This window comes from Xenopus tropicalis, chromosome 9, assembly GCF_000004195.4.
Source record: "Xenopus tropicalis strain Nigerian chromosome 9, UCB_Xtro_10.0, whole genome shotgun sequence".
NCBI lineage: Eukaryota > Metazoa > Chordata > Amphibia > Anura > Pipidae > Xenopus > Xenopus tropicalis.
Genome location: NC_030685.2, coordinates 45,267,419 through 45,291,308, shown reverse-complemented (window position 1 = coordinate 45,291,308; position 23,890 = coordinate 45,267,419). Strand labels below are relative to the sequence as shown.

Below are 23,890 nucleotides of genomic sequence, written 5' to 3'. Positions count from 1 at the left end.
ATTTTGCAGGAGCTGAAATGACAGAACTGATAGACCATATGGGGGTATGTTCACATTGGGGCCCCTACATGCCACATGTAAACCTATACATATTGGGCATCAAACTGTTAAGTGGACCCCTGGCATTCATATTTAGGGTGTTTTACTTGGTTACTTTATGACCTGTAGGAGATAAGATACTATAGACTGGAAGCTTTGAAGCGATTTTTTAAAAATTTCACAAATTTTGATAAAAAAAACAATAAATTTAGGAAAGCTTTGCAACTTGATAGCTTGGAGTAGACAGACAGCTGTGCCTATTCTGGATTTCCGAGAATCTGTTCTTTCCAAAAAAATATACAATTTTCTGAGATAAACCTTCTGTTAGTGAAATTTTTGGCCTTGAAATCTAAAGAATGCAGCATTTTGAAGCAGTGCTTTGGAAATTTGGTAATTTACTGCTGGGAGTTTTTGACCTATACATGCGAGAAATCTCCATAAAACTATATATATTTGGTATTGGCACGTTCAGGAGACATGGGACTTTCCAAATCAGTTGTATTTTCGTGCATAAAATAATTTTTGGAAATCAAAATGGAAAATTTGATTTTTTTTTTTTTCATTTTTAGACATTTAGAAGCCTATATCTTATTACAGAATTGGAATTACATGAAAATTCTACCATATTTTGAAAGCTTAGGTTGTCCTGAAAAAAAAATGATATATTGTTTTCCTGGGTAAACTAAAAGTCCCCCAGAGGAAAGGCCCCTAAAGTGAAACAGTGCAAAATGTTCAAAAAGTGTCTGGCAATACAAGTTTCACTTTGACCAAAACGGCTGGCAGTGAAAGGGTTAAAAATGTTTATTAGGGTGCCAAATAAGGGCTGTGATTGGCTATTCGGTAGCTCCTATGTGGACTGGCAGCCTACAGGCAGCTCTGTTTGGCAGTACAACTGGTTTTTATGCAACCAAATCTTGCCTCCAAGCCAGGAATTCAAAAATAAGCACCTGCTTTAAGGCCACTTGGAGCAACATCCAAGGGGTTGGGCAGCAACATGTTGCTCATGAACCACCGGTTGGGAACCACTGGCCTACACAGTGTATATATTTTAACAAGTGTCCTTGTTCATTGAGTTCTTATTTTAACAATTGTCATTGAGTTCTTAAGTGTTCTTTATTGTAGTATATAGGGAATTGTATATTTAAAATGTGGTTTGGAGAACACAGCCATATTAATACCAAAATTGAACACAGTAAGATGGTAAATTAAATTGGGATAAACATCCATTTTACAATGTGCTGAGAAGCAACACAACATTTGACAGAATTGTCAATTGCCTATCCCCCTGATGATTGGGAGCAGTGTGTTTAAAAATATGATGTTACTGGATACATGCATTGGGTACTTTAAAACCCAAGGGAAGAAATAATTCTTTTAATTTTGTTTACTTTTTTGCTTATTTTAATTTATCTTGCATTTTGATTAACAAATAACAAAAGGGCTAAATGATTTAGACAAGTATTGGTAGGATGGGTTTGGTGTGTTTATATGTCCAATGAGACTAGCTATCCCAGTCTGGTTATCACAGGAACAGGTAACTTTTATTGGTTTTGTGCGGTGTTGATATGAGTATCTAGTGAAAATAAATAACCAAGATATAGTTTCTTACAGGTGGATATCTCTGCGTCTCTTTCCATGAACAGGAGCTTATATAGGCAACCATGGCTGTGGCAGCTCTAGGAAGTCAGCTCTTGGTTGCTTATATAGAATTGAAAATTCCCCACTGACAGGCACTTGCAGATAAATATAGCGGCTAAGCTAAGAGGAGTTACCCTTACCTTTCATGACTGGCATATGCATAAACACTACCCTGTGAATGGACTGACTTGGGACAAGCATATGGCCATCATCTAGGGCAGCGGTGGGCTTAAATACACCACTGTCTGTAACCCCTTGATGCCAATAAACAATGTAAATATAGCAACAACTAAATAAAAAGTGGGCATATATTTAATTACCTCTAGTAGTAACCACTTATCTTGAGTTTATCGCAGCATTTTCTATTCAAAATCTAAATTTGTTTTGTATTATACAGTCATTGCCAAAATTGTTGGCACCCCAGAAATTTTTTTTCTCACAGAAAAGTATTGCAGTAACACATGTTTTGCTATACACATGTTTATTCCCTTTGTGTGTATTGGAACAGAACAAAAAAGGGAGGAAAAAAAAGCAAATTGGACACACACAAAACTCCAAAAATGGTCTGGACAAAATTATTGGCACCCTTAACTTAATATTTGGTTGCACACCCTTTGGAAAAAATAACTGAAACCAGTTGCTTCCTATAACCATCAATAAGCTTCTTACACCTCTCACCGGGAATTTTGGACCTCTCTTCCTTTGCAAACTGCTCCATGTCTCTCTTATTGGAAGGGCGCCTTTTCCCAACAGCAATTTTAAGATCTCTCCACAGATGTTCAATGGGATTTAGATCTGGACTCATTGCTGGCCATTTCAGAACTCTCCAGCACTTTGTTGCCATCCATTTCTGGGTGTTTTTTGACGTATGTTTGGGGTCATTGTCCTGCTAGAAGACCCAAGATCTCGGACGCAAACCCAGCATTCTGACACTGGGCTCTACAGTGCGACCCAAAATCCTTTGGTAATCCCCAGATTTCATGATGCATTGCACACATTCAAGGCACCCAGTGCCAGAGGCTGCAAAATAACCCCAAAACATCATTGAATCTCCACCATATTTCACTGTAGGTACTGTGTTCTTTTCTTTGTAGGCCTCATTCTGTTTTCAGTAAACAGCAGACCAAAAAGCTCTATCTTGCTCTCATCTGTCCACAAGACGTTTTCCCAGAAGGATTGTGGCTTACTCAAGTACATTTTGGCAAACTGTAGTGTTGCTTTTTTATGTCTCTGTGTCAGTAGTGGGGTCCTCCTTGGTCTCCTGCCATAGAGTTTCATTTGTCACAGGGCCGACATGACAGCCCCCTGGCTCGTTGCTCAGGGGGCTGTCATCGCTAAAAACTCTTTGCAGAAGCGGCATGTGCCTTTATCTGCCAAACAACGTACGGCACACGTTGTTGGCAGATAAAGCCTTTCACTGCAACAACATATGCCGTACGTTGTTGGCAGTGAAAGGGTTAAAAAAAAAAAGGGAAGAAAAACATTATTTTATTACTTACCAAAGAAATTTACCAAAACACCTCCAATCATTGCACCACAACCTCTGCCAAGCCCTAAGTGGAGGCCCTGGAGAATCCCCTGTGCAGAAGTTCGGAGTTCAGGTGGGACAGCAGCACTGAGGTATGAAATGCAAGCAGCCCATATTGCTGCATGGGTCACACCTACAAAAAATCACAGCTCTTAATAGTTCCATTAGATAAATACTGTACAAAAGAGGTTTTTTTTTGGTTAGGATTTTGACTTAAAACAGGAAATTCTCAGTCTAACCCATTTAGATTATATATGCTGTGTCATGTGGCGGGCTGAATTTAAACTCTGGCATTTGTTTTCCCTTTTCTAAGATTCTGACCTGCAATCTGTAGCTGTTTCCTTTAAAACTGAAAAAATTGGATAGGTAGTTACATTTCCTCTATACCTTATGGGTGACTTTAAAAATGTCCTTGAATTCCCTAGGAAATTCCTAGTCCAAATACAATCCTGCTTTGCCTGTATAGGTGGAGGTTTTTAACTTGGTGGATGTGTAACACCTGTTGTGGCCCAAACAGTGGAGTTAACTTTACAGGCCCTCCCTTAAAAAATTAAAGGGTAGGTGAACAGTAACGGACCTGTTACCCCTCCTCCCATGCCCCCAGCAGTCGCTGGGTCTGCCTTCTATAGTTATACCTATGGGCCCAAAACATCTTCTCCAAAACAGAGGCGGATTATTGGTTAGTGTTTTTACAGTTGCAGAGAAGCAGCAAACGCGATTGCATCACATCTCCAGCTTATACTGCTACTTCCTCCCTCCCAGCGCTGCCCACTCACTTTCTGCTGCACAGGACCCTGCATAAACGACTGTGCAAGATAAATGAGGCGAATTGCAACTTATTTAGGCGATATTCAGTAATGCTGTCAAAACCACTAACTTTAGGAAAGCTTTGACATTTGGTAGTTTGGGGTAGAAAGAAATATTCAGCCATTTTGGATTTGTTTGAATGTGTACTTTCCAAAAATATATGGTTTCAAGGGCCACCCTACATTTCTGCAGCTTTTACCTCACATAAAACTGCTGTGTTTTTATAAATTTGGTAAAGGTAAGCAATGAAATAAGTGGGCACAATGTATATTTTGGGGTCTCTAAGTGCCATGTGCTTTGATAAACCTATGTACAGTAGATATCTGTTGTTAATATTTAGGGTTTTTTATATAGCTACCTGTAGAAAATAAGATGCTGCATAGTGGAAGTTGTGTAGTGATTTTTTGAAATGTTCAAAATCGGCACATTTAGGGGAAGCTTTGGGGCTTTGTATTTTAGAATAGAAAAATGTGTGCCTATTTTGAATTCAGGTATACACAAGTTACGGCAGCACTCGCCTCCAAAAATAATATATACTGGTGCACTGCCTCTGAAAGAGATTTCCATTTACTCCTTCACATACTAAAAACAACAAGAAAAGGCGGCACTCAAAAGTTTTTTCAAAAAGTGCAAAAAGGTATATTCAGTTCATAATAATAAAAACATCTTACATGTAGCCTGCGTTTCTGTAGTAATTCAAGCGACGTTTCGGGCAAGCCATGTGCCCTTTATCAAGCTCAAACAGTAGTGCAAGTGCAATTCTCCAATTGAGTAGTGAAATACAGGTGATACCTTGGAAACGGTTATAAACAATCCCTTATATCCACCCACACTCCCTGCATGTGTAACCCTTTGTGCAAACAATTGGAACATAATATATACATTTATAAAAAAAAAGATATAAATCATGACTGTAGTTTATGTATCCACCAAACTTCTCTCTGTTTCAATTTGAGTTCCCGGTTCCCTCCATATTTTAGGGGCGGAATCCCTTCCAGGACCATAAATTTCAACTGGTCTTCTTTATGGAAAGGGTAATTTGTTGTTTCTCAGATTAATGGAGGATTTATGTTGAGAAATGCTCGACTTAACCATTTGCGTTGTCTCGCCAATATAGAGTCCACAAGGACAAGTCAATGCGTAGATTACATATTTAGAAGTATGGTGTATATGGTAAATAATTCAAGTATGGTGCCCCCGTAATTGGACTTTATGACCCGTGCCTGGGTGTATAAATTCCTTACTTAACTCTGGAGCGCCCTCCTCTGTCCAGACTTCTCAGATGAGGTCTTATGGGGTAAAATAAAATAAATAAATAAATAAAAAAATAGCGTAATACAGTAATGAGATATTAATAATCACCCCTCTAAAACGTGTTTATATCTAAAACAAATCTAGTGAACACCGCTACTAAATTTACTTCACTTTTCTGTGAAAACACATAAATACAATCCACCGCGAAATGTTTAAAGTTCGTGTCTATTTAAATAAGTGAATTTCCGTATTTCACACTCTTCCTTGACTTCTTTTTATCCTTAGCCAATTGTGCATATACTTACAGACCAACACTGTGGTCTTGGAGCTTGTAACAAATTCCCTCGTGGTTTAACTATAACTCCCAGCTTCTCTTTTTCCACTTTCTCCTGCTGCTGGACAAATATACAACGGACATGTGTAAAATCCTAAAACTTTATTCTAAAACATATTAAAAGTTTAAACTCACAAACGCCATAAAAATTGCGCCCATCGGGAGTCCTTTTGTAAACAGCGTCGGATCCTTGCTTGCTTATCAGTCTCTTTATGCGATCTGCAGTACTCGCTTTGATCCTGGCTTGCAAATCTCTCCGTTCGCGTTCTCCCTTTGGCGTCTCTCTCCACCGCTGACGCGTTTCGCCGACTGGCTTCCTCTGAGCGATGATGTCATGTCTCTTGGTCCTTGTATTTAAGGGGTCCCACAGTTAAAGTTTTTAAAAACTTTATCAGTCCAAAAGTCTCTTGATTGCACCCTCCAGCTGAATCCCATTTAGTATTAGGTAGTAATGCTACAAACCATGATTGAATAACATAGGTTGTATAAAAGAGGAAAAATGTATAAATAAATAAATTGTAAAACCATTATAAAAAAGCTCTAAGATTGTAATCTATATTGAGGCCAAAAGGGGTTAGGGTTTTCAATTTATAAATCCACCAACTCTCTCTACGTAATGTGGTTCTTACTATGTCTCCTCCTCTCCAGTCCAAATTAACCTTTTCTATGCCAGAACATTTTAATTCACAAGGGTTGCACTAGGGTTGCCTTTTTTAATGTTGTTCACATGTTCTCCCAATCTTTCCCTTATAGTACGATTAGTTTTGCCTACATACTGCAAGCCATTATTTGTTGTGCATTTTATTAATGTTTCTATTTCGAACTTCTCATCTGTCACTCTCGATTTAAATGTTTTGACCTTAACGCCATATTTACAGGATTTGCACAAGGAGCATGAATAGTATCCCGCTAACTCCCCACAAAATGTATTCTTTTTTGGGGGGGGTATACAGCTATGTGTAATTCTTTGCTTTACGTTTGTTGCCCTTTTAAATATCACTCCTGGTTCTTTTGGTAATTGGGAAAACAATTCCTTATCTAGCTGTAAAACTCCCCAATGTTTCTTTATTATTTTCTTTATTTCCTTTGATTGGGGGTTATATTGTGTAATAAAATCTATCCTATCTGTTGGTATATTCTCCTTTCCTTTATTTTTATACTCTAATAGATCTCTTCTTTCAATATTTATCACTTCCCCCCTTGCTCTCACGATATCTTTATGTTTGTATCCTCTTTGTTTGGATCTATCACTTAATATCTTTGTTTGATCTTTAAAATCAGATTCTTCACTGCAATTTTTCTTAATTCTCCGAAACTGGCCATAAGGTATATTTTTCAGCCATAAGGGATCGTGGTTGCTAGAGGCCATCACATAATTATTAACATCAACCGGTTTGAAAAAGGTTTTTGAGCAAATTTTCGATTCTTTTATAAAAAACTCCAAGTCTAAATAGCTAACTCTTTCCGAACTATAAGTTAAATCAAATGTTAGGTTCATATCATTATCATTAAGGTGGGTGACAAACTTTTTGAGCTCATCTTCTGTTCCCTTCCAAATTATAATAATATCATCTATGTAGCGCCGCCACAGGGAGAGGTTCGCCTCCCAGCCTTTCAGGGAGTTTTCTTCCCACATCCCCATGAATAAGTTGGCATAGCTGGGGGCGACTCGTGTCCCCATGGCGGTGCCACACGTCTGTAAGTAAAATTCATTATTAAACCAGAAGTAATTATGACCCAATATAAACTCTATTCCATCTGCAATAAACTCCTTTAATGTTGGCTCTATATTCCCATCTCTCATTAAATAGTGTTTTACTGCTATTAGCCCATGATCGTGTTTGATTGATGTATATAAACTTTTAACGTCTAAAGTTGCCAGTAACATATTCTCCTGCCAAACTTCTTTCTCCATTATGTTTAAAATCTGTGTTGAGTCCTTTAAATATGAGGGTAGTTGTTTCACATAGTTCTGCAACTTAATGTCTAAGAACTGAGATAAATTACTAGTCAGAGAATTGATCCCCGATATAATTGGTCGCCCTGGGGGATTCTTTAAGTCCTTATGGATTTTCGGGATTATATATATATGTAGGCAAAACTAATTGTACTATAAGGGAAAGATTGGGAGAACATGTGAACAACATTAAAAAAGGCTTGGAAACACATAGTGTCTCCAAGCACTTCAAGTTAGTTCACAATAGCAACCCTAGTGGATTAAAATGTTCTGGCATAGAAAAGGTTAATTTGGACTGGAGAGGAGGAGACATAGTAAGAACCACATTACGTAGAGAGAGTTGGTGGATTTATAAATTGAAAACCCTAACCCCTTTTGGCCTCAATATAGATTACAATCTTAGAGCTTTTTTATAATGGTTTTACAATTTATTTATTTATACATTTTTCCTCTTTTATACAACCTATGTTATTCAATCATGGTTTGTAGCATTACTACCTAATACTAAATGGGATTCAGCTGGAGGGTGCAATCAAGAGACTTTTGGACTGATAAAGTTTTTAAAAACTTTAACTGTGGGACCCCTTAAATACACGGACCAAGGGACATGACATCATCGCTCAGAGGAAGCCAGTCGGCGAAACGCGTCAGCGGTGGAGAGAGACGCCAAAGGGAGAACGCGAACGGAGAGATTTGCAAGCCAGGATCAAAGCGAGTACTGCAGATCGCATAAAGAGACTGATAAGCAAGCAAGGATCCAACGCGGTTTACAAAAGGACTCCCGATGGGCGCAATTTTTATGGCGTTTGTTAGTTTTAGAATAAAGTTTTAGGATTTTACACGTCCGTTGTATATTTGTCCAGCAGCAGGAGAAAGTGGAAAAAGAGAAGCTGGGAGTTATAGTTCAACCACGAGGGAATTTGTTACAAGCTCCAAGACCACAGTGTTGGTCTGTAAGTATATACACAATTGGCTAAGGATAAAAAGAAGTCACGGAAGAGTGTGAAATACGGAAATTCACTTATTTAAATAGACACGAACTTTAAACATTTCGCGGTGGATTGTATTTATGTGTTTTCACAGAAAAGTGAAGTAAATTTAGTAGCGGTGTTCACTAGATTTGTTTTAGATATAAACATGTTTTAGAGGGATGATTATTAATATCTCATTACTGTATTACGCTATTTTTTTAAAATTTATTTATTTTATTTTACCCCATAAGACCTCATCTGAGAAGTCTGGACAGAGGAGGGCGCTCCAGAATTAAGTATTTTTTTTGTTTAAAGCGAAGCACAAGGTATCTGGAGTGGGTTATACATTTCATTCACACTGAAAAATTGTTTTGTATAAATTCCTTGCCTCTGATCACACTATGGCATTGTGTGCAGCCTGAACATCGATACATCCCTGGGGTTCTCAGACCCAGGTGTGTATCAGTGCGTCTCCCCGATCTTTGGGCTTTTACCCTCGAGGATGTAACCATATTTCCTATCGTTTTACGATAAGATAAGAGTGGTGGTGATTTAAAATCAATAATTTGGGGATAAGCCCTTTGCCAAATGTGCCGCAAAATGGTCCCCAAATTTTTGCTGCAGGAACTAAACTGCGTGACACATAGAATGCGGACATCTTTTTGTTGTTTTTTATTAGTTCTACCCACCTTCTTTATAGCCTGTTGCAAAACATGCCGTGGATAACCCTTTTCTCTGAATTTATTACACATCACTCCTTGTTGTTTTACTTTCTCCTGTTCATCACTTACAATCCTGTCTACTCTAGACAATGAGATCAATGGGTATTGATCTCTTAGTATGTATTGGGTGATTACTCCGATAATGTAAACATTGATTGCGATCTGTGGGTTTGGTGTATATTGATGTGTCAATACCACCTCCCTGATTCCTATAGATCAGGACATCCAGAAACTGTATCTGCTGGCGATCAAAAGTTAATGTAAAATATATCGACGGATGTATCTTTTGCAAGTTACCGTGGAACCGCAATAAGGAATTCATGTCACCCCGCCATACCACAAAGATATCGTCAATATATCTCCACCAGGCCACACAGTGGCCTGTGAAGTCCACATCGCGATAAATGTATAGTTCTTCCAACATTGCCATAAAGGCATTGGCATATGATGCGGCGACATTTCCATGTAACTCTAGATAGAATTGGTCTCTAAAGGCAAAGTAATTACATCTTGAAATTATCTCCAACATCTGTACAAAAAGAGAGTTGCTGTTCAGTATAATTAGCCCTATTGTTCAATAACCAGGTGCAAGCCTGGATGCCCTCCTTCTGCGGTATTGAGGTGTACAGACTGGCCACATCAAAAGTAGCCAGTAGTACATCCCCTTCAATCACCTCACCCAAAGACCTCAATCTCTCCAGAAAATGAGCTGTATCCCTAACATAAGAGGGAACCTCCTGTAATAATGGGCCTAAGATCTTATCTAGCATGATAGCCATAGGGTTAAAAATAGAACCAACTGATGAAACAATTGGCCAACCCAGGGGGCACACCGGGTCTTTGTGAATTTTGGGCAAAGTATATAGGTTTGGAGTTCTGGGATCTTGTACTATTAAAAACTTTTAAAGTGCTTCTGTAATTACACCCTGACAAACATTCTGTCTAAAACTTGGTAGTTTGGAGTAGACAGACAATTTTACTTGCTGGGAGTTTTTGACCTATACAAGTGAGAAATCTCCATAAAACTATATATATTTGGTATTGGCACATTCAGGAGACATGAGACTTTCCAAATCGGCTGATTTTCGTGCATATAATAATTTGTTTCTGGAATGTGTTTATATTATGGAAATTTTTTATTTTTTAGACATTTAGAAGCCCATATCTTGTTACAGAATTGAAATTACACAAAAAATCTACCATTGTTTGAAATCTTCAGTTGTGTTAAAAAAAAAAAAATATATATATATATATTGTTTTCCTGGGGTAAACTAAAAGTCCCCCTGAAGAAAGGCCCCTAAAGTGAAAGAGTGCAAAATGTTCAGAAAATGTTTGGCAATAAAAGTTCCGCTTTCATCAAATTGACTGGCAGTGAAAGAGTTAACTGAGTTTTAAGTAGATTTAAGGTATGGAGATCCAAATAGCCTAAATAACACTATGACAAGCACAGCATTCTACACCAACCAAGCATTTCTGTCCATCTCACATCCTTCCTCACCATGGCAGCAGCAGAACCACTGGATAAAAGTGTATTTTAAACAGGGTTGCATATTACTAGCAACACTACTGTATATCTATAATTATGGATAAAAGTCCTCCTTTTACATTTTCAGCCAACTTTTACACCTAAAAGTAATTTATTTTGAGAGCCTGTCCAAAAGGGCACACAGCTGGTTATTTATTCCAACTACTCTGTGCATATATATTGGAGGTTACAACAAGCAGACTGGATATTAGAAATGGCATGTGAGTATTGCCCAGCCAACTTTATTCAGAAGTGAATTATATGACTAACCCCTAATAAGCGTTCAGTAATGAAGACCAAATAGTCACATCATTGGCAATTTTCTTGTAAATCTATATTTGTCTTACCTTGTAGCACCTCCATAGGTAATACTGTCCAGGCATTTTCCATGTATGAGATATACAGGTAACGAGCAGTATTGCAAGCAAGACCAATGTAAAGTACCCTAAAAAAAATGAATTTGTATGTTAAAATTTATATTTGAGAATTCATTATTTAAATATGGCATTACTGGTCATCTTCCTTTTTTATATGAGTTTTCAGATCTAGCACTCAGTAATTCACCTAATACACAAAAGAGCCTGGAGCTCAAAATTTGAGTGACTGAAAATTTGCACAGCCTGTACCCACCTTTACAGATCATAATTTTGTGTTACACATTTAAATGTCACAGTGGTTCAAAATACTACAATGACCCCCTACCTTTATATTTCACACTGACCCCCAGCATTAAATGGCAAAGTGACTATTTGCATTAAATGACTACTGTATCTCCCATTTTTGTCCACATTCATGAAATTACTTAATTTTCTTCCCTTAACAGAAACTTGGTTTCCCCAAATTATACTGTTATTGAGGCTGCATTTTCTTATGGTGGACTCAACATCAATGGGTGGAGCTATGGTGTCACGAGGACAGCATCATGGTGTCAAGATAGTGAAGTCCCATCAAGAAACTGGCTGCAGATATATTGAGTATAGGAGCTAGGTATGGAGAAAGGGGCTGATCGGGTGGGTCTGGGGTGGATCGACTAGTTATAACAAATTTACTATTAAGTATATTGCTTATAACCAGCCCTGGCTTCAGCTGAAATTTTACGGACAGGACACGTGGCAACCCTACCCATCCACCATAGGACATGAGAATTCTCCTCTCTTCTAGGTTTAGGTTCCAACACATTTCAGTCCCTACAGAATTTTAATTAAAATATGTTGAAGTAAATGCCATTATTATCTTTTACCTTCTCTCTGTACTGTGACCATCATTTACAGACCGCATTCAACTGCCGCCTCTGCCAACTTCCTGTCTGACTTTGGAACCTCAGTACTGACCTTGGCCCTTTCATTTTCTCTATCTAACCTCCACCTTTGAACTCCAGCAGTGGATAGACATCAACTCATAACAATAGCCACTTTCTCAATTTTATTTTATACCAAAAATCCTTCTGATCTTTCTGATTTTATCACTGGCACCTTCTAACCATCTTGCTCTCCTAACCCATCTACTTCTTCCACTAATACATTTGCTATTGTATAAATAGATGCAAAGCTGCGGGTCATGTCGGGTAAAGTGCTGGTCGAATAGTTGGCCCAAACATCACTAATCTGATCCTTATACTCTGGTCAGTAACTGTACTGCCCTCGCGGCACTGTACTGTGTGTGCAGCTAGACAGTCAGCTAAACAATAGCCAGAATCTTCAAGAAACAGAAAAGAAGTTCCTTTCTTGTAATATTCATTGGTGGATTCTAAGTTCTTAATTCTTATTTTTTATTATTGGCTTGTTATTTTTTGTGAAACTGAAATGCAATACAAACAACAAATCAATATACTATATACAGTGGCTTGCAAAAGTATTCGACCCCCTTGAACTTTTCCACATTTTGTCACATTACAGCCACAAACATGAGTCAATTTTATTGGAATGCCACGTGAAAGACCAATACAAAGTGGTGTACACGTGAGAAGTGGAACGAAAATCATACATGATTCCAAACATTTTTTACAAATAAATAACTGCAAAGTGGGGTGTGCATAATTATTCAGCCCCCTGAGTCAATACTTTGTAGAACCACCTTTTGCTGCAATTACAGCTGCCAGTCTTTTAGGGTATGTCTCTACCAGCTTTGCACATCTAGAGACTGAAATCCTTGCCCATTCTTCTTTGCTAAACAGCTCCAGCTCAGTCAGATTAGATGGACAGCGTTTGTGAACAGCAGTTTTCAGATCTTGCCACAGATTCTCGATTGGATTTAGATCTGGACTTTGACTGGGCCATTCTAACACATGGATATGTTTTGTTTTAAACCATTCCATTGTTGCCCTGGCTTTATGTTTAGGGTCGTTGTCCTGCTGGAAGGTGAATCTCCGCCCCAGTCTCAAGTCTTTTGCAGACTCCAAGAGGTTTTCTTCCAAGATTGCCCTGTATTTGGCTCCATCCATCTTCCCATCAACTCTGACCAGCTTCCCTGTCCCTGCTGAAGAGAAGCCCCCCCCAGAGCATGATGCTGCCCCCCCCATATGTGACAGTGGGGATGGTGTGTTCAGAGTGATGTGCAGTGTTAGTTTTCCGCCACACATAGCGTTTTGCATTTTGGCCAAAAAGTTCCATTTTGGTCTCATCTGACCAGAGCACCTTCTTCCACATGTTTGCTGTGTCCCCCACATGGCTTGTGGCAAACTGCAAACGGGACTTCTTATGGTTTTCTGTTAACAATGGCTTTCTTCTTCCCACTCTTCCATAAAGGCCAACTTTGTGCAGTGCACGACTAATAGTTGTCCTATGGACAGATCCCCCACCTGAGCTGTAGATCTATGCAGCTCCCCCAGAGTCACCATGGGCCTCTTGGCTGCATTTCTGATCAGCGCTCTCCTTGTTCGGCCTGTGAGTTTAGGTGGACGGCCTTGTCTTGATAGGTTTACAGTTGTGCCATACTCCTTCCATTTCTGAATGATCGCTTGAACAGTGCTCCGTGGGATGTTCAAGGCTTTGGAAATCTTTTTGTAGCCTAAGCCTGCTTTAAATTTCTCAATAACTTTATCCCTGACCTGTCTGGTGTGTTTTTTGGACTTCATGGTGTCGTTGCTCCCAATATTCTCTTAGACAACCTCTGAGGCCGTCACAGAGCAGCTGTATTTGTACTGCCATTAGACACAGGCGCACTCTATTTAGTCATTAGCACTCATCAGGCAATGTCTATGGGCAACTGACTGCACTCAGACCAAAGGGGGCTGAATAATTACGCACACCCCACTTTGCAGTTATTTATTTGTAAAAAATGTTTGGAATTATGTATGATTTTCGTTCCACTTCTCACGTGTACACCACTTTGTATTGGTCTTTTACGTGGAATTCCAATAACATTGATTCATGTTTGTGGCTGTAATGTGACAAAATGTGGAAAAGTTCAAGGGGGCCGAATACTTTTGCAAGCCACTGCATATATAGAGAACAGGTATACATGCTTCTATATATAGGTATCTTGGTGCAATAACACTTACAGACAATTGATGTCCCAGGACTGTGGAAGAAACTCATAAGGCACACAGGAGATAACATCCAAAATGAGGCAACACAAACTTCCTGCGATAAAGGTCAATTCCTGCTTGGATACTTAATACATGTTTTTCATAACTGCTTTCATAAAAGTGCCCACTAGGTAGCAATACATCCATGAATCATTGTATTCTGCCAGAATGGCTATGATGGCAGCACACTCCCTGTCTGGCATAATATTTTGTGCCACTACATTTAAACACAGCTTATGCTAAGAAAAACATAACATAACAATAATGTCTGAGACTGGTCTCATATAAACTTTAGCAGTTCCTTGCTTGACAACCCTTACTTCCACTTTTCTGATGTTACCATCTCTGCTCGATAGTGTGTTGACAATAAGTACCACAGGCCATTCATTCTTATGTGCTTGACTGTAAGCACAAAAGGTTTCTGCACCTTTCACATCACGCTGTACAATTCAGTTCAGAAGGCACAGGGAGGGGGTGGAGGGGGGAGTACAGTACGGAGCATTGAGCATAATTTATTAGAGACCCGTTCAGAAGGTAGAGGGAGGGGGCGATGGGGGGAGTAAACAACAGAAAGGAATGAAAACAAATAGAGACGTGTTCCACGCCTCTCTTCTTCCTGCATCTGTCACTGCGCATGTGCGAGATTTTAGATTTTAGTGCGAGGGCAGAAGGGAGAAACAGTAATTTTTCAAAATGGCACTTTCCTGAAGTGCTATTTATGTAAGTTATAAAACATGCCTTTCACTAGTAATTTTAAACTTTTATTGCAACTGTAATGTTGTTCACCTTAATTGCAAACACTTTAATGCATTTTTAAAAACATTTCCAACTTTAATATCTGGTTGATTGTCGGTCTATTTTCTGTGGCCTTGTAAGGTGAACAAATAATCCATTCTCCGTCTTTTCCAGAATATATCTAAAGTTCTCCCAGTCTAAAGTTGCCAGAAGGGGCACCTTTTGAGTCAAAATCATAGCTGGGGTAAGGACCATAGGAGCATCCGGGTCTGAAGATACCGGTACTAATGGTCTCCCATTTATGATAGCCATAACCTCTGCCATAAAGGTTCTCAAAGTCTCATGAGTCAGATGGGCAGGTTTAGCTTGGTGTAACACTGCTTCTAAAACACGCCTAGTTATACCTATCAGTCTCTCCAAAACACCACCCATGTGATATGAGTGGGGAGGATTAAAGATCCATGTGCATCCTCTGTCTTGAAGATAACTTGTAGTTCTGCATCATTCGTACAAATATTAAGTTTTTACAAGCTCCCACAAAGTTTGTCCCTCTGTCAGAGCGGAGTAACTTTGCTGGGCCACAAATTCAAAAGAATCTTCTTAAAGTGTTGATGAAGCTAGATGTTGACATAGACTCGATCAGTTCTATATGAACAGCTCTTGTAGACAGATAAGTAAAAAGAACTGCCCAATGCTTGCTTTCAGCAATGCCTCCTCTAGTGCGGCAGTTTACAACTGACCAAGGACCAAAAACAAATTGTGAATAGAGGTTCAGGTTTAATTCTATCTTCTGGTAAATCTGACATCTTTTGACTTTCCAGTTTTCCTCGCAGCTTACGACAGGTAGCACATTTGTGGATGACTGCAGATATCAGCCGCTTGCCCCAAGAATCCAGAAACCTGCAGCTCTGATTGCACCTTCTGTTATGTGGCACACTTGATTGTGTTGATATCTTACAATCAGTGTAGCAATGTGATGAAAATGAGGGATAATAGGCTGTCTCTCTTCATCTGTCAAATCTGTAAGTGTCAAGCAGTGCAGTGCAGTGCAGTGCAGTTTTGGGCTCCAGTCCTTAAGAAGGATAGTAATGAGCTGGAGAAAGTGCAGAGACGTGCAACTAAACTGGTTAAGGGGATGGAAGATTTAAACTATGAGGTGAGACTGTCGAGGTTGGGGTTGTTTTCTCTGGAAAAGAGGCGCTTGCGAGGGGACATGATTACTCTGTACAAGTACATTAGAGGGGATTATAGGCAGATGGGGGATGTTCTTTTTTCCCATAAAAACAATCAACGCACCAGAGGTCACCCCTTTAGATTAGAGGAAAGGAGCTTCCATTTGAAGCAGCGTAGGTGGTTTTTCACGGTGAGGGCAGTGAGGTTGTGGAATGCCCTTCCTAGTGATGTGGTAATGGCAGATTCTGTTAATGCCTGGATGAGTTCTTGATCAATCAGAATATCCAAGGCTATTGTGATACTAATATCTACAGTTAGTACTAGTGGTTGTATTTATAGTTTATGTATGTGAGTGTATAGATTGGTAGGTGTGGATTAGGTGTGCTGGGTTTACTTGGATGGGTTGAACTTGATGGACACTGGTCTTTTTTCAACCCTATGTAACTATGTAACTATGTAACCTGCCTATGACAGGACTAATTTTCTTAAGACAACTTTGCTTTCAGAGTGCCTTTTGTTTTTTGATATAGTTGAATTCTTGTTCAAAGTGTCTGTGTTGAACAGAAGAAATTATCACAGTCCTTGCTTGGGAAAGTACACTGCTAACTCAAGTGATCCAGTGTCAGTGCCCTGTCTCTAACCTTCTGTAAGATTATTAATATAACTAAAGTTCTACAGTATAGGGTGGCAAAGAGATCACTGAACAATAAGTGTAAAAAATGATTTTATATTAATTGGAAACAAATATTTACATAAACATAAATCATAAAGCAGATAAAATGGATAAACAATAGACTACAATAACACAAAAGGGTAATACAAAACAATATACGACAAATATACACAATACTTACTTAACTAAATACACTCAAATGAAACACAGGGACCCAACCACCTAAATAATAATAATCCCACACCACACCATATAAACACACTCTATGAAACCTCTACTCTAGAAGATTATACAGCCTAAGTATACCTCTCCTTAGGTTTGATAAGTGTCTGGTCCGTGATGTCAGGATTCCCTCTGATCTGGTAAGGTGGTCACTTCTCTCCTGGCCCTGAGTCTCCATATGCCCTACTGAAGCCAACCTATATACAGGAGAGAGGGGTGGATTCTAGAACTTTCTAGAAGTCTCTCCTGATTGGTCCCTTTGAATGATGCTAGCACATACCAGTCAGTTACAGGAAGTTACCCGTCCTCCATTTTGGACAGTCAAATTGTCATGTAGTCAACATCTGTCCTTCCTGAACTAACTGATTATGCATATCACCAGGGTTCTTCACCCTTTGATAATGTTAATTAGAGTTTAGGTGTGACCAAACCTTTCCCAGAGCAGTACCTTTGTTTCCCCAAATTAGGAAACTCCTATTGTTTGGACCAGACAACCAGATGCTAACTTAATTAGGCTGTTTCCTCTACTAAAGAAAGGTTTTATTATTGATTAATAAAATATAGGAGCCCAGAATATATATCTATATTTTACCAGAATCTTACACTTCTATAGAGTTTTGGCTTTTCTCCTATTGCCTCATTCAATCAGTAAAATATTATTGACTTTTCTCCTCATGTCTTTATTAAAAGAAAAGTAACACAAAAACAGGTATATATATTTATGGTGTTAGCAGTCCTTTTAAAAATAGTGTCAGCTCTTCTTCCACTACCCCATCTCCTTGATGGCTCAGCTACAAACATAGTCATCATTTTTAGCAACTAGTTTATTTTTCTTTTTGGGCTATAACTTCTATCTGCAAATGGAGACTGGGTTGAAGAGCTGGTTTGGGCATTATGCTTGTTGGTTGTTTTATATACCATAGTTTAAGACAATTCTAACACTGATATATAGCAGTGCATTACAGCTACCCTTAAAAAATACAGCGGTTGTGTGCAGAATGGAATACAGAATATAACGTCCCTCTTCATGGCAGGTTCCTGCAGAGCCATTTTCAGGACATCTAGTCTTATCACTAATACCATTTGCTTGTTTTTCACCTTCAGGCACACAACAATTGCACCTATGTGTAGACACATATCTTGCATTTGGTATTTCTTTTTGTATCATTTCAGCCACTGATTATTTATATGTATGATATATTTTATAGTTTTTATACTATTTTTATAGTATATAGTGTATATATATATATATATATATATATATATATATATTGTCTTTAGCCACACCTGTTTAGCAAACAATGCATTTAAGCGATATTTTTATAGCAAATGCTTTAAGTAATCATTGTGTACAATCATTTGGAGGGGTTAATTTTGAAAGACTATATTGTTTTTTGTTAATCCAAATTTCAAAAGTAACTGTGTTAATGTAACTTTAAAATCAAAGACTGTGCAGGAAAGACAAACATCAAAGTGCATGCTTAAGGGCGAAGACATAAGGAGCGACTAATTGTGGAGACTAATCTGCGTAAGCGTAAGGTCATGAGTGTTTAGTCGCGGCGACTTCTATTATATCCTATGGAAGAAAAGTTAAAAGTCGCAGCTACTAATCGCTCTGTGTGTCTTCACCCTTAAGGTGAAGACACACAGAGCTAGTAGTAGCGGCTACTTGTCACAGCTACAGAAATGACAATGCTGATTTTTTGATAACTGTCTCTACATGTGTTTTACCAGAGGCAATTCTCAGTATTGTCTATGGCAGGGTATTTTCTGGTGTTTAGTAGCCATGGCAACTAAGTAGCTCTGTGTTGTCTTCAACCTTATCCTAAAATTGAAGCTGCACAAAATTGTGCATATTACATACTGTCACTTGTTCATACTGACAATTCAAGGTTTTAATTATATGTTAAAGGAACAGTAACACAAATATTTCAGTTTTAATATATGCCTTCTAAATACTATTATTAAGATATGTATCTTAAAAATTGCAGCATCATAAGTGGTTTTTGAATAATTTATATTACAACTGATTTACTGGGCAAACCTTCAAAAGGCGATACGGCGACTCCTTGGCTTCCGTGCTAATGCGGAAGTTATCTTGCCGCATTCTTTAGAGTCTTCTGGGTCGTTTTTTGGAGTGATTTATGGTTTTGTTGGGGATTGTGTAGGGAGAGGGATGGGGGACGGAGCGTTTCTACTTGACAGCTAAGACTGCCTGCCTGTAACAACGGATCGCTATGTAAGCCTGCACAGGGAAAGGGAGGGGGAGGAGGGGTGAGCTGCCCGGAAGCTTGCTACGAGAGTTGGAGGAGATCTGCTGCCTGAGTTCAATAAATTAATGGAAAGGTTAATTTTCAAGAAAACCACTTATACTTTTGTAATTTTTCCATGATATATTTTCTAATAAAAGTATTTTAAAAAGATATTTTGAATTTTAAAAAATTGTGTTACAGTTCCTTTAAATCTAGGACAAATCATTACTGGCCACAGGGTAATGGAACATATTTATGCTTTAAGCAGACCCTGCTTCAAATGTAGATCAGGAAAAGAATATAAATTTGGCCAAATTATGTCATCCATCACATAGTCAATTTTTGATGGCCTTCTCTTTGAGTGCAGTGGTAGATGTGCTGTAGAAAAGTGCTGATTGTAGAGATATGAATTTTTAATCTTAAAATCTTTTGGTCTCCTCACACCGATCATTTTCAGAGATTAGCTTAATTGCACACCACACTTCATCATGAATTGGATGCAACTGCGCTGAATATATTCGAAGTCACTTTGGAGTCAATTTGGTATGCAAGCAATGTGTACACCCTTGGTGCAACTGCACTGCAGTAATTGATGCAGGGGGCTGTGGGAACCCTTAAGCTACAACCTGGTTCGAAGGTGGTGGTGGTAGAGCCTGGGTTCCTCTGCGTCAGTAGGCTCAACTGCACTCAATTCAAGAGCGTGAGGCAAGAAAGAAAGAAGGACTGAGCAACACTAAGCTCAACTATAGGTAAGGAGCAAAGAACACCTATGACGCATGTACCTTTAATAAATGGGATTACTTGCATTACGGACTACCGGAAAATTTGCGCAAACAGAATTGTAGTATGGGACGTCCCTAAAGTTGCAACATTAAGGAAAATCTTAAAACATGGTTGCTAACATTTCAGCACTTTATTACTCAAATGCTCAACCAATTCAGAAGCATCCTCTTTATCCCACAAACATACTTAACTGTAAATAGGTTTATACAGATAACATGAATAACTGATTTTTGATTAAGCATGGATGCCCACTTCCACCCCTACTTTTTAATATGGTGATTGATCTGCTTAATATATTTACTACTGAACCCCACATTTAAAGTCATCAAGACAGGTCAAACACACTGTGGTATGAGGACATTTTGGTTCAGTATTGGTGGCCTTATTTCACTCTACAATGACCATTTGCTGTGTTCTTGTTTATAGGGTGTTCTCATTAACCAGGAAGTTTGCCCTGCATGGCACAATATATACCAAGTGCCTAACATCTTTTTTAATTAGAACAGAAAAGATAAAAGAATACAAAAATAAAAAATACAAAAATATGTTCACTTGTTCAAATGACTAAACTCACAGAATAAATACTTTCAGTCAGCCATCATGCTTAAATCAGAAAATCTCCTAATCAATTTTACCTACCATGTAGATTTGCAGCTTGTGTGAACTGTTTTACTCTGCTCAAAGAGCAGTCAGTATTATGTACAAAGTACAGGTATCGGACCCCTGGAAACCATTATCCAGAAAGTTCTGAATTACGGAAAGGTCATCTCCCATAGACTCCATTTTAATCAAATAATTCACATTTTTAAAATTTTTTCCCTTTTCTCTGTAATAATAAAACAGTACCTTGTACTTGATTCCAATGAGGATATAATTAATCCTTATTGGAGGCAAACCAATCCTATTGGGTTTAATTATTGTTTAAATATTTTTTTCAGTAGACTAAAGGTAGGAGATCCAAATTACGGAAAGACCCCTTATCCGGAAAACCCCAGGTCCCGAGCGTTCTGGATAACAGGTCCCATACCTATACTTTATCCTCCTCATATTTTAATTTAAAACAATACACATGAGCTAGGCCTTTATACTTAGTTATATGCTCTAAAAAGCTGTTAAGTCTTAATCATAAAACTGTGCATAAACATTGAAAGTCAGATCTAGCACGGTGGTTGTGTGTCTCTATGGGTTTCCTCCCACACTCCAAAATCATACAGGCAGGTTAATTGGCTTCTGACTAAATTGCCCCTTGTATGTGTGAATGTGTAAGGGACCTTACATTGTAAGCTCCTCTGGGGCAGTTGTATCCAAAAAGGCAAAATTGTGGAGGAAGTGCATAAATAGCAAAATAGTGCAGTAATGGTTCTAATGTTTAAAGGAGAAAGAAAGGTAAAAACTAAGTAAGCTTTATCAGAAAGGTCTATGTAAATACAGCCATAAGCACTCACAGAAACGCAGCACTGACTTCTCTGAAAAAAGATTAGTTTTGTCTGTAATTCCTGTGCCACAGACACACAGCTTTCAGCTTCCTACTCTCTCCTGCTCCCCCCCCCCCTCAAGAATGCTAAGAACTCACTTCCTCCCTTAGGAATGTGGATCTGAGCCAATCAGCAGGAAGCTGACTCATAGGTGCACATTTACTTATCCACGAATGCTCCGACCGTTCGCTCAATCAGTCCAATTGTATTTTCCGCGACTTTTCCGACGCTTGCGCAACTTTTTTGAATTTTTAGTGCGAAAAAAATGGCTCGGTTTTGCCGCTGTTTACAATCGTTTGGTATGAAAATTTCATGACTTTCGGATCGCCAATACGATATTATCGTGACTAATACGATTTTTTTGCAAGCATTTTCGTGATATTTGCAATCTTCAGAAATTTTCGTTTCCAATCCGGTCCATAAACACAAACAAATGGGGAGAAATCCAGAGCTTCGTGCCTGAGGTTATTATGAGCGAATTCGGCCTAGGGGAGAAGCTCTGACCAGTTGTCATGATTTCGAGAAATAAAACGGCGAGGAAACTGGTTCCAAGACTTGGTTGTTTTTTTATGTTTAGCCATTACTTTGTGGATAATATGCTGAAGAAAAATTTAGGCCAATTCCCAAAAATTTACAAAAAAGCATGCCAAAAGTGGGAGACAAATTGGACTCCTCGGTCAGATACAATGGAAGAGGGGAAACCATGGAGATGGAAAATCTCTATAATGAAGATACTTGTCAGAAGACCTGCAGATGGGAGCTTCTTTAGAGGAATGAAGTGAGCCATCTTGGAAAAATGATCTTCAACCACCAGAATTGTAGTAAAATCTGCCGACTTTGGTAGATCTATAAAAAAAAGTCCATAGATATATTGGACTAAGGCTGACTTGGAACAGGCAATGGATGGAGAAGTCCACAGTGGAAAAAGCGAAGAATCATCTTCTGGTCACAGGTGGAATATGCAGCAACATAATGATTAACATCTTGGACAAGAGAAGGCCACCAAAATGATCTGGAAATGATAGTGACTTCTTAACTCCCAGGTGAGGAATGACCTCACCAGAGGATCGGAGAGACTTTAGCCTGAGGAACAAATTCGGAGAAACTTCAGAAGCAGGCCAAACTAGGGACACAGGGGCCACCACTTGCTCAGGGGGTATGATTGGGCAGGGAGGGACAGAGGAAGCTTTCTCCGAAGTCAGGGATCTGGATACGGCATCAGCCTTGACATACTTGGACTAAGGTCTGTAGGAGATGATGAAATTGAACCTGACTAAGAATAATGCCCATCTAGCTTGTCGAGAGTTCAATGTTATAGCAGGAGAAATTTATTCCAAGTTCTTATGATCATTAAGAATAGTAACAGGCTCCAAAGCTACCTCTAGTAAATGATGCCATTCCTCCAAAGACATCTTTATGGCCAGTAGCTCCTGTTTGCCAATATTATATCATAATTTCACTTGGCAGGTGATCATTTTTGATCACAAGGCTGAAGGGGACCTTGGAAATCAATTCACTGGAATAAAATAGCTCTTACCGCTGAATCAGAGGCATCAACTTCTAAGGTAAATGGGCAAGATGTATTTGGGGGGATCAGAACTGGAGCAGAAGCAAATGACTTTAGACATTCAAAAGCTTGTTGGGCCTCAGGAGACCAGAGTGATTCAGAGTCTTTATGAGTGAGGACCGTGATGGGAGCTACAATTTGAGAAGTTTTTGTTTTTTTAATGAATCTTCTGTAAATAGTAGCAAAGCCAAGGAAACATTGTATGGACTTACAACGTGTAGGCCACTCGGTAATCCTTAACAGGATCCATTTCAAAGCGGAAGAAGAAACAATGTACCCTAGGAAGGAATCTTAGACTTATGGAACTCATATTTCTTCAATTTTGCATAAAGATTATGTTCTCTGAGACGTAAAACTGGCTTGACTTGAGTAATATGTTCAGATACAGAGGAGGAAAACACCAGGATATGTGCTGTATACTACAACACATGATTTCAACATACCACGAAAAATATAATTTATAATAACTTGAAAGACTGCAAGGCACAGCTCAAAGAGCATGACTAGATAGAGTGTGGAGGAAGAGTCTCTGCATTCTTTATCTCAAAGGCATCAGAGAATTCAACATGGCATTTAAGCAAAAGAGGGGAATCTTGTACAATTGATGAGACATGTAGCGGCATGATTGAAGCAGGTATACACTTGGAATGGCAGGAGGAACTCCAGGCAGTGAGATCACTGGTGATCCAATCAATGGTTGTATTATGTT

The 23,890-nt window shown here is 38.8% G+C and overlaps 1 protein-coding gene across 4 annotated transcripts in view; it reads right to left on the bottom strand.

Annotated features, from left to right (window-relative positions):
• Positions 1-23,890, bottom strand: part of mfsd6 (major facilitator superfamily domain containing 6) — a 102,030-nt gene that overhangs the window by 25,234 nt on the left and 52,906 nt on the right. For 2 of the 4 annotated variants that reach the window (XM_002941594.5, XM_012969218.3), the window contains 2 exons: positions 11,123-11,220; positions 3,177-3,338 (listed from right to left, as the gene is read on the bottom strand). In XM_002941594.5, the coding sequence (XP_002941640.2) occupies positions 3,177-3,338; positions 11,123-11,220 (260 nt within the window). Of the gene's footprint in view, positions 1-3,176; positions 3,339-11,122; positions 11,221-17,188; positions 17,211-23,890 lie in introns of those variants that run through there. The other 2 variants (XM_031893697.1, XM_004917293.4) reach the window with 2 other exon arrangements.